The following is a 15,325-nucleotide window of genomic DNA, read 5'->3' as shown; positions in this document are numbered from 1 at the left end:
TGTGAATTCGGCCTCCAAACAACAAAAATCAGCAAAAACGAGAAGAAAAACGTAACATAAAATTAACGAGGACTTAAATTTCAACCTATCACACCGCTCCGATACCAACTTGATAGGAAGTATATGCAATTTCTACCAAATCAGAGAAACTCAAGAAGGATTTGAGGAAGAAGAACATACCACAAAACTTTTTATAACAATACCTAGGAAAGAAAAAAAAGGAAGATACATTAAGATCTTCAATTAGAGAGGAAGATCATACCAACTTTGTAGGAAGTAGATGCAATTTCTACCAGATTAGCTAACCGCAAAAAGAATTTGGGGAAGAAGAACATACCACGAAACTTTTCATAACAATATTTAGGAAAGAAAACAACAAGATACAGTTGGATCTTCAATTGGAGAGGAAGATCCGGCTCTCACAAACTAACTTCTGACTTTAACAAACTCAAAACATAAAAAAACTAAACCCTCGCACAAAAAACCTACTTAAAGCATGCAAACCTAGTCAATGCCAAAACAGCCCTCCTTTTCCCTCCTAATCACCCCCATCTCCCCCTTTGAAAACTCCCTCACGGGCCCCACCCCAAAGGGCGCGGAAGACTTCCAAGCAAAACTTCCACATGTTCACTCCCATAACTCCCTAACCAGTCCAGGAGGGACCGGTCTATCAGTTATGGATCAACCCTATAATGATTCGATAACCGTGGACAATTCCTAATCTCCAATTTAGGCAGTGAATTAATAATAGCTGGAGGGAGTTCTAGTAGATTAGGGCAATTGGAAATGAAAAGTTCACTCAGGCGAGGAATTGTGCAATTTGCTGTTTCAAATAACCTCTCCATACTGGGCATATCCTGTAAAGTAAAAACTTCTAGCAAAGGAAATGCAACAAAATCACCCATATTCTTCACTCTATGTATTGCTTCTAAGTGGAGATTCTTAAGTGCAGGAAGAAGCCCAAGTCGTGGAAGATGTTCACAACCCCTGCAATTAGAGAGTCTCAAATTTTGTAGTCTACAGAGGGAAGGATTATCTAACCAATCTGGAAGCTTTCTTCCATCATAATTCTCAATCCATAAACTTTTTAGTTTAGGATGAGGACACAGATGTTCCAATACATTTTCCTGATATCCTAGACTATATTGTTCATTAAAACCAGAATCACAGCTCCACTGCAATATCAACCTATCGATGTATTGCTTGGACTTCAAATCAGCCTCCTCAGCATGCCTTAAATTAATAACCTTTTCAAGTTTAGAGATGCGAAGATCTCCATGGAGGTTCAAGTTTTTTAACTCTCCAATTGAGCATCCAATGTCTGATGACACCACAAACCTAGATAATGTTTGAAGGGATTTCAATCTCCCAAGTCCTGGTGGCATGGATATCAAATCAACCCTTCTGCCCATAAATTCCCAATCAAGTTGAAGACCAAGATGTCTTAGATTAACCAAGTTGCAGAATTCTTTTGGTAACTCTAGAAGCTTATAGCACTCACTCAGTTCCAAAGTCTGTAAATTATAGAGCTTGCACATGGTATCCGGCAGTATTTTTAGCTGGGTGTTGGAAAGGTCAAGATACTTCAGATGGATCAAATCACAAACTGAGTCAGGCAACTCCTTCAATTCTGTACTGCTCAAATTCAACACCCTTAAACATTTCAATTTTTTAAAAAGATCACATGGAACTTGCTCCAAGGCCACCCTATCTTCACCATGTATTACGAGTGCACGTAGTCTAGAATTTTTGTAAACCTTTTCTAATGTCTTGGGCTCCATGTTGTGCTGGTTTAAAGATGCATAGAGAGCCTTCTCAAATTCCCCATGCAGAACACCATGAAAATCCACTCTCAAACATTTATGCCTAGAAACATAACTTGCAAGATCATGAATTGCGCCTGGAATTTTGTAAATGTTTTCATCTTTTCCATAGCCACCTAATGCATCAAAGAATAGACTCCACATCAGATCATTGAAGTAACCATAACCAATATCCTCGACCCGTCTTCTCCCATCTGCTTGGATGAATCCAACAGCAATCCATTGCAAGACTAACCTATCCCTATCAAACTCATAACCATGAGGAAATATTGAACAGTAAGCAAAACAGTGCTTAAGATGCAGAGGAAGATGCTCATAGCTTACAATTAAGGCTGATAAGATCTTGAATTCGTCCTTCTCTATGTCTTTTAAAGCATTTAGAGCAATTCTCAACTCATCTTCACTGGTTGCAGGATGTAATACGCCAGCCACTTTCTTCAAAGCAAATGGAGAGCCCTGGCATCTCCTTACCATCTGCCTTCCAATATCCTCCAATTTCTCCATATCAGATGAAGTCAAATGCCTTAATGCTTGATCTCGAAATAGCAACCAGCATTCTTCATCCTTAAGAGCATCTAACCAAAACCGACGAAGTGCTCTCATCATTCTTGAGACTGTTTCACTCCTAGTTGTTACCAGCACTTTGCTTCCTAGTGCCCCACAGTGCAATGGTGCAAGCAAATTATCCCAGAAGAACAATTCTTCATTCCATACATCATCAAGAACCAGAAGGAACCTCTTCCCCAGCAATATATCCCTAAGTCGGCTTTGCATAAGATCAAAATTCGAGATATTGACATTTTTCCTTGTCACAGCTCTGATTATCTCCGTCATAACACCTGCAGCATCAACTCCTAGGCCCAAACAAACCCAAATCTTAAGATCGAAATAGCTCTCCACCCGTGGATTTCGGAAGATGGCCTGGGCAAGAGTCGTCTTCCCGATACCACCAATCCCAACAATGGAAATTACAGGAACACCATCACCGCCACTGCAGATCAGCAGACGGATGATCTCTTCCCTTTCGGTGTCTCTGCCGTATACAATCTGCTCATTACGAATAAATCCAGTTATCGAAGAAGGTCGGTGCTTTCTCGCTCGAACACGCCAATTTTCCCCAATATCCAGCTCGAGGTATTGCCGGTCCCGACGGATCGCATCGAAGTTCTTCCTAATCTCGTCAATTCTCTGCACCATTGCCCGAGAATCACGGAGGTCTGGCCGTTGCAAAGCCAACAAAGGATTCCAACTGCGCTTGCGCTTGCGGTTGTTCTCGAGATCGGATGAGGCGAGGACGGCTAGGGTTTTGAACTCCTCGCGTAGATCCTCTACGTCGACGACAAGGAGCTCCTGGTCTCTTAGCCAAAGAAGGATCTTTTCGTTATCTTCAACGGCGTTGGACGACGAACCGCGACGATCGGCGTCACAAAGTATGGCTCGGACCATCTCCGCTCTTGAACTGAGCTCATCGATATCTTTCTCCACGGAAGCGGCACGGGCGTTCTCGGACTGGATGTTGTTGAAAGTATAAATCAAGGCATCGATTATCTTTGAGACGATGACTGCGATAATCCTATCCGCCATGGCCGACGGAAGACGAAACTGACCAAGGGCAAGAAGTTTAATTCGATCGGGTATTTCTTCCAGATTCTGCGCTCAACCTTTTTCAAGGGAACTAAAAAAAAGGCAGGTTACTGCTTAGGAATAATACTGCGCCTTATTTATTAATAAGCATTAATTACTTTACGCTATTAATTACAGTATTAATTATTTAAATATAATTAGAAGCCCGTTTAGGATTTGCTTGCTCTTCTCAATCAATTCTTCGTAGTTCGCAGGTAGAGTTTTGAACAAGTCGCTAAAGGTTTTTTGCCTCCTTCGGCGGCATTTGCTTCACAAAAGTTCGACGAGGAAAACTGGCTGGTTGTTTCGCCAAAAGCTTCTTTGTCTCCTTCACTAAAGTTGGACCATGATCTTTCTGTTGGATCAGAAGTAACGATCGGAGCTCGCTCCTTGCCTAGGTAACCATCTTTCTCGGATTTCGGACGCTTCTTTGACTAAATCTCTTAGGAGTTGTTTGGTGTCGGATTTATGTTGGATTTACGATAAATCCTACGACATAAATCCGATACCAAACGGTTTTTTAGAGCTATATAAATCCCAGTACATTCCTCGGTTCGGTGAATTTGAATTTACTAACTATGGGATTTACGAGTTTGCGAGCAAGCTAACTTCCGTCGTGACTTCCGATCCGATCCTAGTTGAACCAGGGGCGGAGCCAGAATTTTATTCATGTGGGGGCACAAAAATTTAAATTAATTTAAAAACTCTGAACCTTTTTCATCCGGACTTGGGACCGGCATTGGTGGTTAAAAAAAAATTAATCGTTAGATTCATTATAGAAAGATAGAATATATATAATAAAACAAAAAACTTACATATCATCTATAATTTCTCCAGCTGAGTCTTCATTTTTTAAAATCGTTGTACAATCAATTCATTGTCGATATTATTGGATATATCTTTTTTCATATAAGTAAGTAAACAATCATTCATTCAGGAGTCTCTCATACGATTGTGTAAACAATTTTTTATAATATTCATTGCAGAAAATGCCTGTTCAATTGTTGTTGTAGCAATTGGCAATATCAAAGCAAGCTTTATAAGTAAAAATACCAAAGGATAAATATCATTTTTTCGAATCTCCACTATTTTCTAAGCAAGTTCTCCAAGTCCTTTTAAATTCTTAAATGTGTCGCTCGATCTCATATCAACAATAAAATTTTTAATTTAATTGTCTAGTATGATGAGATCCATTTCTAAAAAATCTGACGGATAAAATTTTGCTAGGCGTAGTTATCATTCTTTATCAAAAGTTGAAAATGACTAAGATTGATTCAAACATGCGACACACATTAGTCATTTTGTATTAATTTTATCAAACTTATTATTGAGCTATTGAAGTTGCATATCTATAACAATGTATGTTAATGTCTCCTATGGGTAGTGCTAGTTCACAATAAGCATACTAATATCTCCTAATACAATCCCTCTCATTAGAATGATAATCCAATATTTTATTTTCTCAATCCAGGATCGGCAGGGATATCAGCAAAATTTATTTCTACACTGCATTATTTGATTTGTGTATTGGTTTCTTCACATAACGTTTTGTGATCATCTCCTTCAATTTTTCTTTTGAAATATCTATCCATGCTAAATTAAAAGAAAGTAATATTAATAATTTGACCATAATAACATTCATCTTTCACAACATGCTTCATGCCTCAAATTGAAAAATTAGGCTTCAACAAAAATATTTTAAAGAGATGTAGCACTAAAGAAAGACCTATTGTTTAAATTGAAAATTTTAAAAACATTTAATACATATAGATGTGTTAAATCTGCACTACATATAGAGTAAAATTTGCTCTAATTGAGCACTACTTACATTGCTATAGAGTAAAATATGCATTACATGATTACATCAAAAACATAATAAAATGATATATTTAACGAATTTCATCATTTATGTTATGAGCATTCATAGCTAATAATTAAATTATTGTAGGTATTAGGTAAGCTTTTAGAGGATACTTTTAGTTGTCCCTAAATAATTAGTCAGTTTATCTTTTAAAAATTAACAATAATCATAAACGATGCAAATTATTTAGAAGAAGGTTTAATTCTATATAAATCCTTTAAATTTTTGCTATTTATAACTTTAATATCTTTATATTTTTATATGTAAACAATAAATCATAAAATATGTGACTTCAACTCATGATCTAAAAGAAATAATTTTCTTCTTTAAACAGATTTTTTGATTTGTGCTTTCATTTGAAACAAGTATTTTGTTGGTGCCTAGAAGATCTAAATTTCTGTAAAGCTATGTCAGGCTTAGAAAAACAATTATCTTAAGATAATGTGATCTGAAACTTTTGATTTCCAATTAAATCCGAAAAATTTAACACAAATCCCGAAACTCAAAAGTAAAGATAAATAACTTGAAGACTAGGCTAATAGTTAGGTAATAAGTTTCAGGATTCTTACGGAATAACAGGAACTTGGATTGTCGTGCATGAAGAGGGCAACTGAACTGTGCGTGACTGCCAACCGACGGTTGGGCGACTGGGCGACTGGGCGACTGGGCGATGTTTGGCCTTTGAGCACGAAGAGAGCGACTAGCGTTCGGTCGGGCTTCTCTCTAGTGACTAGTCTCTTCCGCCTCCGCTTATTAGCGTGTGAGATGAGAGGATAGTGGGACGGGATACAGAGGCAGCGGGATAGTTTTGGAGAAACAATGGGATATTTAATACATTAGGGATGAAAAAAGCAAAAAAAATATTATTTGGTTTATTCTGTAATTAATGAATAAATAAATGATATTAATAAAATAACATATTACCAAACTAACTAAAGTGCCTGACTTAGTGGGGTTGTGGGGACACATGCCCCCAGTGCCCCCACAATACATCCAACACTAAGTTGAACCATCAAATCATGAACCTCTCATTTTTCAGTTTGTTGTCAAATCCAGTTTTCACAACCTCGGATTTCTCAATAGTGTGATGCCAATATTGACATTGCATTTTTCACAGCCAAATTAAAATGTAAAAATGTATTGCCATTTGTTGTTCGGGTGGACGCTCGTCAGACCTGCAGACGGGCAAATGACATTCAGTTGGAGATGTCTTAATTATACTTTGCTATTTTACAATATGTTGCATTATTCTTGATTGAAAATGACTCGAATATAGTGCTTGAACATGTGTCGCACAGAGTTCAAATATGACTTAGAATTTTATTTGCCTGAGATTTGAACAGGGTTCAAATGGGGTTTTAAAGTAATAATATAACATTATAATGGCAAGTATTAATATAAAATAGAAGAAATCACTAATATAAAACATATTGCTTGAAACTTTTGATTTATATAAAATATATGAGAGAAAAGTTCATATTAATGAAAATTAAACACTCAAGCCATTTAATTTTTTTTAATCAAAGCAATGATAATTTTATTTGCCATTAAACCCCTACAATACCATAAAAGTATATGACAATTATTTATTATATTAATGTATAATTGTTTTATTCGGGTAGAGTACCATAAAAAATAATAATTGATAAAATCAATTGATTTGATTGTTAAAATATCAAATAATAATAAAAAAAAAAACAGTCTTAGATTATGGTTTAATTTAAGTCGTTATTTATTTATTCTTCATTAATGTTTGGTGGCACGTTTATGTAATTACTGGTAAATTTAAGGGTAAGATCATCTCCAACAATTCAACAAGCAACCGAATGGAGGCCCTCAAACGTGGCAACCGAACGCCTTTTTCTCCGTCATTTGATCGCGGATGGCGTCGCATTGTTCAACTGCGCCATTTTTTGGTCTCTACCGAACTTGCGGAAGAAAAGAGCGAAAGAAGAGGGCGACGGTTAGGGGGCAAAATGGCATTCGATTGGAGATGAATCACGACACTTTTTTATTTCAATGCATTTTGAAGTGAAAAATGAGATTTTCGGTTGGAGATGCCCTAAAGACTGTTAAATAGCTACGTTAGCTATGCTCGCCTGAAAATGCATTGTGCTTCTCGGGGAAGAAATTCATTTAAATAATTTTGAAGGGATAAAATTTATGTAAGAAATTGTTTGTAAAAGGTTCATATGCTCGTAAGATTTAAGTTGATTGAGCATAAATTCTAAGCATTTTATCCAAGTAAAGTGTTGAAATTGGAATATAACCCATGATTTAGATTGAATTTAGTCAAAATGAGCGACTACATATAGAAATTATGCATATTTGATTGAAAATTCTTGAAGAGATATCAAACATATTTGTTGCATCCTGAAATATTCGCAACAGTAGAGAGATATAGATTTCAACGTCTAAGTTTTATACGAAGATCCATCACACATTCATATAAGAAAGAAATAAGCAAGAATAGTAAAAGACATCAAAATTTTTACGTGAAAAATCATAAAAATGAGAAAAATTATAAGGGCCGACCAAGTAAAAATAATTATACTATGGTTTATTGTTGATTAAAAACGATGCTCTTCCTTAGGGGCAAGACCATAGCATGATGTAGCAAATATACTTCATATAGAGAAAATAAACTTTGGTGGATTCATATTTCTAGATGAAAGAACGATTCCTTGTTAGGGCCCACTCATTTAAAATAATAAGTGATTAATTGTTAATAATAATAATAATAATAATAATATAATAAATATAAGTTACGATAGTTAGAATTTAAATCCAGTTATCGAAGAAGGTCGGTGCTTTCTCGCTCGAACACGCCAATTTTCCCCAATATCCAGCTCGAGGTATTGCCGGTCCCGACGGATCGCATCGAAGTTCTTCCTAATCTCGTCAATTCTCTGCACCATTGCCCGAGAATCACGGAGGTCTGGCCGTTGCAAAGCCAACAAAGGATTCCAACTGCGCTTGCGCTTGCGGTTGTTCTCGAGATCGGATGAGGCGAGGACGGCTAGGGTTTTGAACTCCTCGCGTAGATCCTCTACGTCGACGACAAGGAGCTCCTGGTCTCTTAGCCAAAGAAGGATCTTTTCGTTATCTTCAACGGCGTTGGACGACGAACCGCGACGATCGGCGTCACAAAGTATGGCTCGGACCATCTCCGCTCTTGAACTGAGCTCATCGATATCTTTCTCCACGGAAGCGGCACGGGCGTTCTCGGACTGGATGTTGTTGAAAGTATAAATCAAGGCATCGATTATCTTTGAGACGATGACTGCGATAATCCTATCCGCCATGGCCGACGGAAGACGAAACTGACCAAGGGCAAGAAGTTTAATTCGATCGGGTATTTCTTCCAGATTCTGCGCTCAACCTTTTTCAAGGGAACTAAAAAAAAGGCAGGTTACTGCTTAGGAATAATACTGCGCCTTATTTATTAATAAGCATTAATTACTTTACGCTATTAATTACAGTATTAATTATTTAAATATAATTAGAAGCCCGTTTAGGATTTGCTTGCTCTTCTCAATCAATTCTTCGTAGTTCTCAGGTAGAGTTTTGAACAAGTCGCTAAAGGTTTTTTGCCTCCTTCGGCGGCATTTGCTTCACAAAAGTTCGACGAGGAAAACTGGCTGGTTGTTTCGCCAAAAGCTTCTTTGTCTCCTTCACTAAAGTTGGACCATGATCTTTCTGTTGGATCAGAAGTAACGATCGGAGCTCGCTCCTTGCCTAGGTAACCATCTTTCTCGGATTTCGGACGCTTCTTTGACTAAATCTCTTAGGAGTTGTTTGGTGTCGGATTTATGTTGGATTTACGATAAATCCTACGACATTAATCCGATACCAAACGGTTTTTTAGAGCTATATAAATCCCAGTACATTCCTCGGTTCGGTGAATTTGAATTTACTAACTATGGGATTTACGAGTTTGCGAGCAAGCTAACTTCCGTCGTGACTTCCGATCCGATCCTAGTTGAACCAGGGGCGAAGCCAGGATTTTATTCATGTTGGGGCACAAAATTTTAAATTAATTTAAAAACTCTGAACCTTTTTCATCCGGATTTGAGACCGGCATTGATGGTTAAAAAAAAAAGTAATCGTTAGATTCATTATAGAAAAATAGAATATATAATAAAACAAAAAACTTACATATCATCTATAATTTCTCCAGCTGAGTCTTCATTTTTTAAAATCGTTGTACAATCAATTCATTGTCGATATTATTAGATATATCTTTTTTCATATAAGTAAGTAAACAATCATTCATTCAGGAGTCTCTCATACGATTGTGTAAACAATTTTTTATAATATTCATTGCAGAAAATGCCCGTTCAATTGTTGTTGTAGCAATTGGCAACATCAAAGCAAGCTTTATAAGTAAAAACATCAAAGGATAAATACCATTTTTTCGAGTTTCCACTATTTTATGAGCAAGTTATCCAAGTCCTTTTAAATTCTTAAATGTGTCGCTCGATCTCATATCAACAATAAAATTTTTAATTTAATTGTCTAGTATGATGAGATCCATTTCTAAAAAATCTGACGGATAAAATTTTGCTAGGCGTAGTTATCATTCTTTATCAAAAGTTGAAAATGACTAAGATTGATTCAAACATGCGACACACATTAGTCATTCTGTATTAATTTTATCAAACTTGTTTTTGAGCTATTGAAGTTGCATATCTATAACAATGTATGTTAATGTCTCCTATGGGTAGTGCTAGTTCACAATAAGCATACTAATATCTCCTAATACAATCCCTCTCATTAGAATGATAATCCAATATTTTATTTTCTCAATCCAGGATCGGCAGGGATATCAGCAAAATTTATTTCTACACTGCATTATTTGATTTGTGTATTGGTTTCTTCACATAACGTTTTGTGATCATCTCCTTCAATTTTTCTTTTGAAATATCTATCCATGCTAAATTAAAAGAAAGTAATATTAATAATTTGACCATAATAACATTCATCTTTCACAACATGATTCATGCCTCAAATTGAAAAATTAGGCTTCAACAAAAATATTTTAAAGAGATGTAGCACTAAAGAAAGACCTATTGTTTAAATTGAAAATTTTAAAAACATTTAATACATATAGATGTGTTAAATCTGCACTACATATAGAGTAAAATATGCTCTAATTGAGCATTACTTACATTGCTATAGAGTAAACTTTGCATTACATGATTGCATCAAAAACATAATAAAATAATATATTTAACGAATTTCATCATTTATGTTATGAGCATTCATAGCTAATAATTAAATTATTGTAGGTATTATGTAAGCTTTTAGAGGATACTTTTAGTTGTCCCTAAATAATTAGTCAGTTTATCTTTTAAAAATTAACAATAATCATAAACGATGCAAATTATTTAGAAGAAGGTTTAATTCTATATAAATCCTTTAAATTTTTGCTATTTATAACTTTAATATCTTTATATTTTTATATGTAAACAATAAATCATAAAATATGTGACTTCAACTCATGATCTAAAAGAAATAATTTTCTGCTTTAAACAGATTTTTTGATTTGTGCTTTCATCCGAAAGAAGTATTTTATCGGTGCACATAGACCATTGATTAAAAAAATATTATTTCTCTGAGAATAAATATTCAAATAATATACTTTAATAATTTATTGCTTAACGTTAAAAAATCCAAAGTGCGTTACTTTTGAAAACATGTTTTTTAGCCAATTTGAAGTTTTATTTATTTATTTGATTGTGTCATTTCATAGAAATTATTATGTGAGGAGTTCGAAAGGACAAAAATCGTTCAGACTGTGAGTGTACGCAGTCTATACGAGTCTTTTCTGTCTAAATTCCACACTGAATAACTTCTCGCCACTCTGATAGTCACCCACTTTTTAATGGCACAGCTAACATATTTTAACAATTTTTTTTATTTTGATTTATCTAAAATATATGAGAGAAAAGTTAATATTAATGAAAATTAAACACTCAAGCCGTTTAATTTTTTTTTAATCAAAGCAATGATAAATTTATTTACCATTAAACCCCTACGATACCATAAAAGTATATGACAATTATTTATTATATTAATGTATTTTTTTTTCGTGTAGAGTACCATAAAAAATAATAATTGATAAAATCAGTTGATTTGTTTGTTAAAATATCAAATAATATTAAATAAAACAGTCTTTGATTATGGTTTAATTTAAGTCTTTATTTATTTATTCTTCATTATTGTTTGGTGGAACGTTTACGTAATTACTGGAAAATTTAAGGGTAAAGACTGTTATATAGCTACGTCAGCTATGCTTGCCTGAAAATGGAAAAATTATTAGGTTTGGAGTGAGCACCGTACTGGGTACCTAGAGGTACCAGCAGTACCGAGTGCCGGTACCTAGCACCGAATAATGCTTGTGCGAATAGTTCTCCCCGTCTGCACTCTGCACCTAATAATCTCTCCTGAAAATGCATTCTGTTTCTTGAGGAAGAAATTCATTTAAATAATTTTAAATGGATAAAATTTATGTAAGAAATTGTTTGTAAAAGGTTCATATGCTCGTAAAATTTAAGTTGATTGAGCATAAATTCTAAGCATTTTATCCAAGTATAAGTGTTGAAATTGGAATATAACCCATGATTTAGATTGAATTTAGTCAAAATGAGCGACTACATATAGAAATTATGCATATTTGATTGAAAATTCTTGAAGAGATATCAAACATATTTGTTGCATCCTGAAATTTTCGCAGCTGTAGAGAGATATAGATTTTAACGTCTAAGTTTTATACGAAGATCCATCATACAGACATATAAGAAAAAAATGAGCAAGAGTAGTAAAAGACATCAAAATTTTTACGTGAAAAATCTTAAAAATGAGAAAAATTATGGGGTCTAGCCCAGAAAAAATAATTCTACTAGGGTTTATTGTTGATTAAAAATGATGCCCTTTCTTAGGGGCAAGACCATAGCACAATGTAGCAAATATACTTCATATAGAGAAAATAAACTTTGGTGGATCCATATTTCTAGATGAAAGAACGATTCCTTGTTAGGGCCCACTCATTTAAAATAATAAGTCATTAATTGTTAATAATAATAATAATAATAATAATAATAATATAAATATAAGTTACGATAGTTAGAATTTTTTGTCTCACAGTTGTATGGATATCCAGCACACAAACATATGATGAAAAAACATCAAAAATTTTATGTGGAAAACCCTGCAGAAGGGAAAACCCACGGGGCCACACCCAATTGAAAGGATTCTACTAGTGTTTGTTTAGATTACAAGTGGCTGACTCGTCCCTGAAATTGAGGACAATCTGATTATAATAATCAACTATCGGGTTGAAATTCAGTTACAAACTGAGATCGGAAATCCGGTGACGTTTGGTGGTTGGGCGGAAATCCGCTTCAATTAACGATCAAGCAAAAATCCTGCATCAGCCGGCTATCAAGCAGAACTCCGATGTCGTTCGGCTGCCGGGTGGACGTCTGACGGTGGTCGAGGAGGAGTCTGGTGGCAATATAATTATCTTCCTTCTCTTCTTTTTCTTCATTCTCTTCTTGCTTCCTTGCTTTATTATCTTCTCTTCTTGTTTGGGGTCCCCCTCATGGGAATTGAGTGATCTATTTATAGTTTCCTGATATTAGCATGGCTAGTAAACAAAAGGAAGATCAAGGGTAAATTGGGAGTGGTTTGAATGGATGGCCGATATTGATTCTCTTGATCATGGATCATTTATTGGACATTTGAATCTCTTAATGACATCAGAATTTGGCAATCTTGGGCTCGTTGGATTTGTCTCGTCGAGCCACTCGATTCGACTATAAGCATGTCACATTTGGAAACCGTTTGGTAATCCAAATTATGGTTTGTACTTTCCAAATGCACTTTGGGTCTTCGATTTTTGACTTATTTAAGCTCAAATTGGGTTGAATTTGGTGTCGTTTGGTTTCTATTTTCGAGATCTTCAGTTCGACTATAACTTTGCTAAAATTAGAGTTCAGATGATTTCCGATTTAATTTTTGAAGTTTCCAACTATATTTTACTTTGAGATTCGTGTCCGATCAAGATAATTTTTCAGGATATATCAAATATACATATTATTATTATTATTATTAACAATTTGTCCCTTATCATTACAAAAAAAGGAAATTTACATGCATACCACTTTATAACATCCTATTTACATATCTAACATCTAAACCTTTAATATTACATGCATACCATCCTATATTATTTTAATATCAAATATACCACTTATATTTCTTTCCTACCACTCATATATTTCATTTCTACCACTCATATTTGGTATGAAAATGAACTATGGGTGATATGTATGTAATATTAAAATTTTAGGTGTTAAATATATAAATAGAATAGTATTAAGTAGTATGTATGTAAATCTCCCTAAAAAATGTCCCTTTCACAAATTATTATTATTTCTTGCAGATTTGAAGGTTTATTTATTTATTTGCTTAATGGAGTACTCGCTTCGCTAACCACGCATTTCTTGATGGCACATCTTGTCGTCTCATTTGCAAAGACTTCTTTATGCTTTGCCGGTGGCGCCAAGACATGTCTCCTTAGTCTCAAATTATTCCGTGCCGGTACAAATGTCATTCAGAGGTTAATCAGAATGCATCGCATCATCAATTTGCTGTGTATCGCATCTGTGTATCGGATGACATAGTGCTTTCTGATTCGCCTCTGGACGATCCGATATCCGCACAAAATAATTTCTTCTCCTTAGCTAACATTTTTTATCAATTTATTTTATTTTGATTTATATATAAAATATAAGAGAAAAAGTTTATATTCATGAATATTCAATATTTTCTTATTAAAGCAAAGATAATTTTACTTACCATGAAACCCCTTACAATATCACAAATTCACAATACCATCAAAGAGTATGCGTAACATCTAATGATAATAATGTATTCTAAGTGACCGTAGTCAAGCACTGATGGTTGGAGAGCGATAGCCGATGAAAGGGCGGAAGTTTAGCAACGATCAGGAAGAGATTTGACGATGGTCGACAATTGGGAGGAAGTTCGATGACAGTCAGTGATCGAGAAAAACTTGGGTGGTTGTTGGCGGTAAAAAAGCTCCCCAAGTTTTTTCCGTCTTCTCTTCTTATCTTCCTCATTTTTCCTCCCCTCCCTCATATCAAGAATGGGGGTAGAGAAGATCAAGGACATGTTGAGAGTGTTTAAATGGATGGCTCATATTGATCCCCTTGATTATGGAGCGTTTATTAAGCATTTGAGTGACCAAATGATATCAGAACTAGACGCTTGTGAGATTTATCTTGATAAGCTGCTCAATTCTACTATAAAAATGTCATATTCGGCGATCATTTGGTTTTCCAATTAATGCTTTGAACCCTCCAAATATATTTTGAACCCATGATTTGGGCTCATTTGGGCTTGGATTAGATTGATTTTGGTGTCGTTGTGTTCGTCTCCTTGAAATGTTCAATTTGACTAAAAATTTACTAAACCTGAAGATTAGATGGTACCGATTTTAATTTTTAGAGCTTCAATCTCATATTTACATCGAGATTCGTGCCGATCAAGACAAATATTTGGTGACATATCAAGTTTACCTTTTTTTTCATTTTAAAGGGTGAAAGTAAATAAAATTACAAAATTTTTAAATTAATTTATCCAAATTTTTAGACCTATGCCATTGAATTAACATATCATTTAAAAATAAATAAATAAAGTACTAATATCTTAAATTGCGTAGTGATGTAAGTAAACTGAATCGGCTCTAGCTCAGCTCGTTAAAGCGCTCATGAATCCAATTTATTGAACAACGAGCTTGACTTCAAACTCAAATTAAAGCTCGTATATTATCCGAGATTGACAATACTCCACTTGGCTCGCGAGCTGACTCGAATTTATAACTAAGTATTATTTTTTATGTCAGGCAAAACCCTCTTCTTCTAATTCTTCCAAACCTCAACATCTTCTTTTCCCATGACTTCCCCACTTTACTGTCTAATTGGCGGTA

The 15,325-nt window shown here is 34.8% G+C and overlaps 1 protein-coding gene across 1 annotated transcript; it reads right to left on the bottom strand.

The window, feature by feature from the left end:
- Positions 1 to 324: 324 nt before the first annotated feature.
- Positions 325 to 3,508, bottom strand: LOC110107126 (putative disease resistance protein RGA3). The gene has a single exon (XM_028700100.1). The coding sequence runs from the start codon at positions 3,405 to 3,407 to the stop codon at positions 675 to 677; it is 2,733 nt and encodes a 910-aa protein (XP_028555933.1). The 5' UTR covers positions 3,408 to 3,508; the 3' UTR covers positions 325 to 674.
- Positions 3,509 to 15,325: the final 11,817 nt, after the last annotated feature.

This window comes from Dendrobium catenatum, unplaced genomic scaffold (genome assembly GCF_001605985.2).
Source record: "Dendrobium catenatum unplaced genomic scaffold, ASM160598v2 fragScaff_scaffold_1448, whole genome shotgun sequence".
Classification (NCBI taxonomy): domain Eukaryota; kingdom Viridiplantae; phylum Streptophyta; class Magnoliopsida; order Asparagales; family Orchidaceae; genus Dendrobium; species Dendrobium catenatum.
Note: the sequence above shows the minus strand (reverse complement) of the source record. Positions and strands in the feature narration are given on the sequence as shown.

Coding starts and splice junctions, on each gene's coding strand:
- LOC110107126 (XM_028700100.1), bottom strand. CDS start 3,407: ATGGCGGATAGGATTATCGCAGTCATCGTCTCAAAGATAATCGATGCC.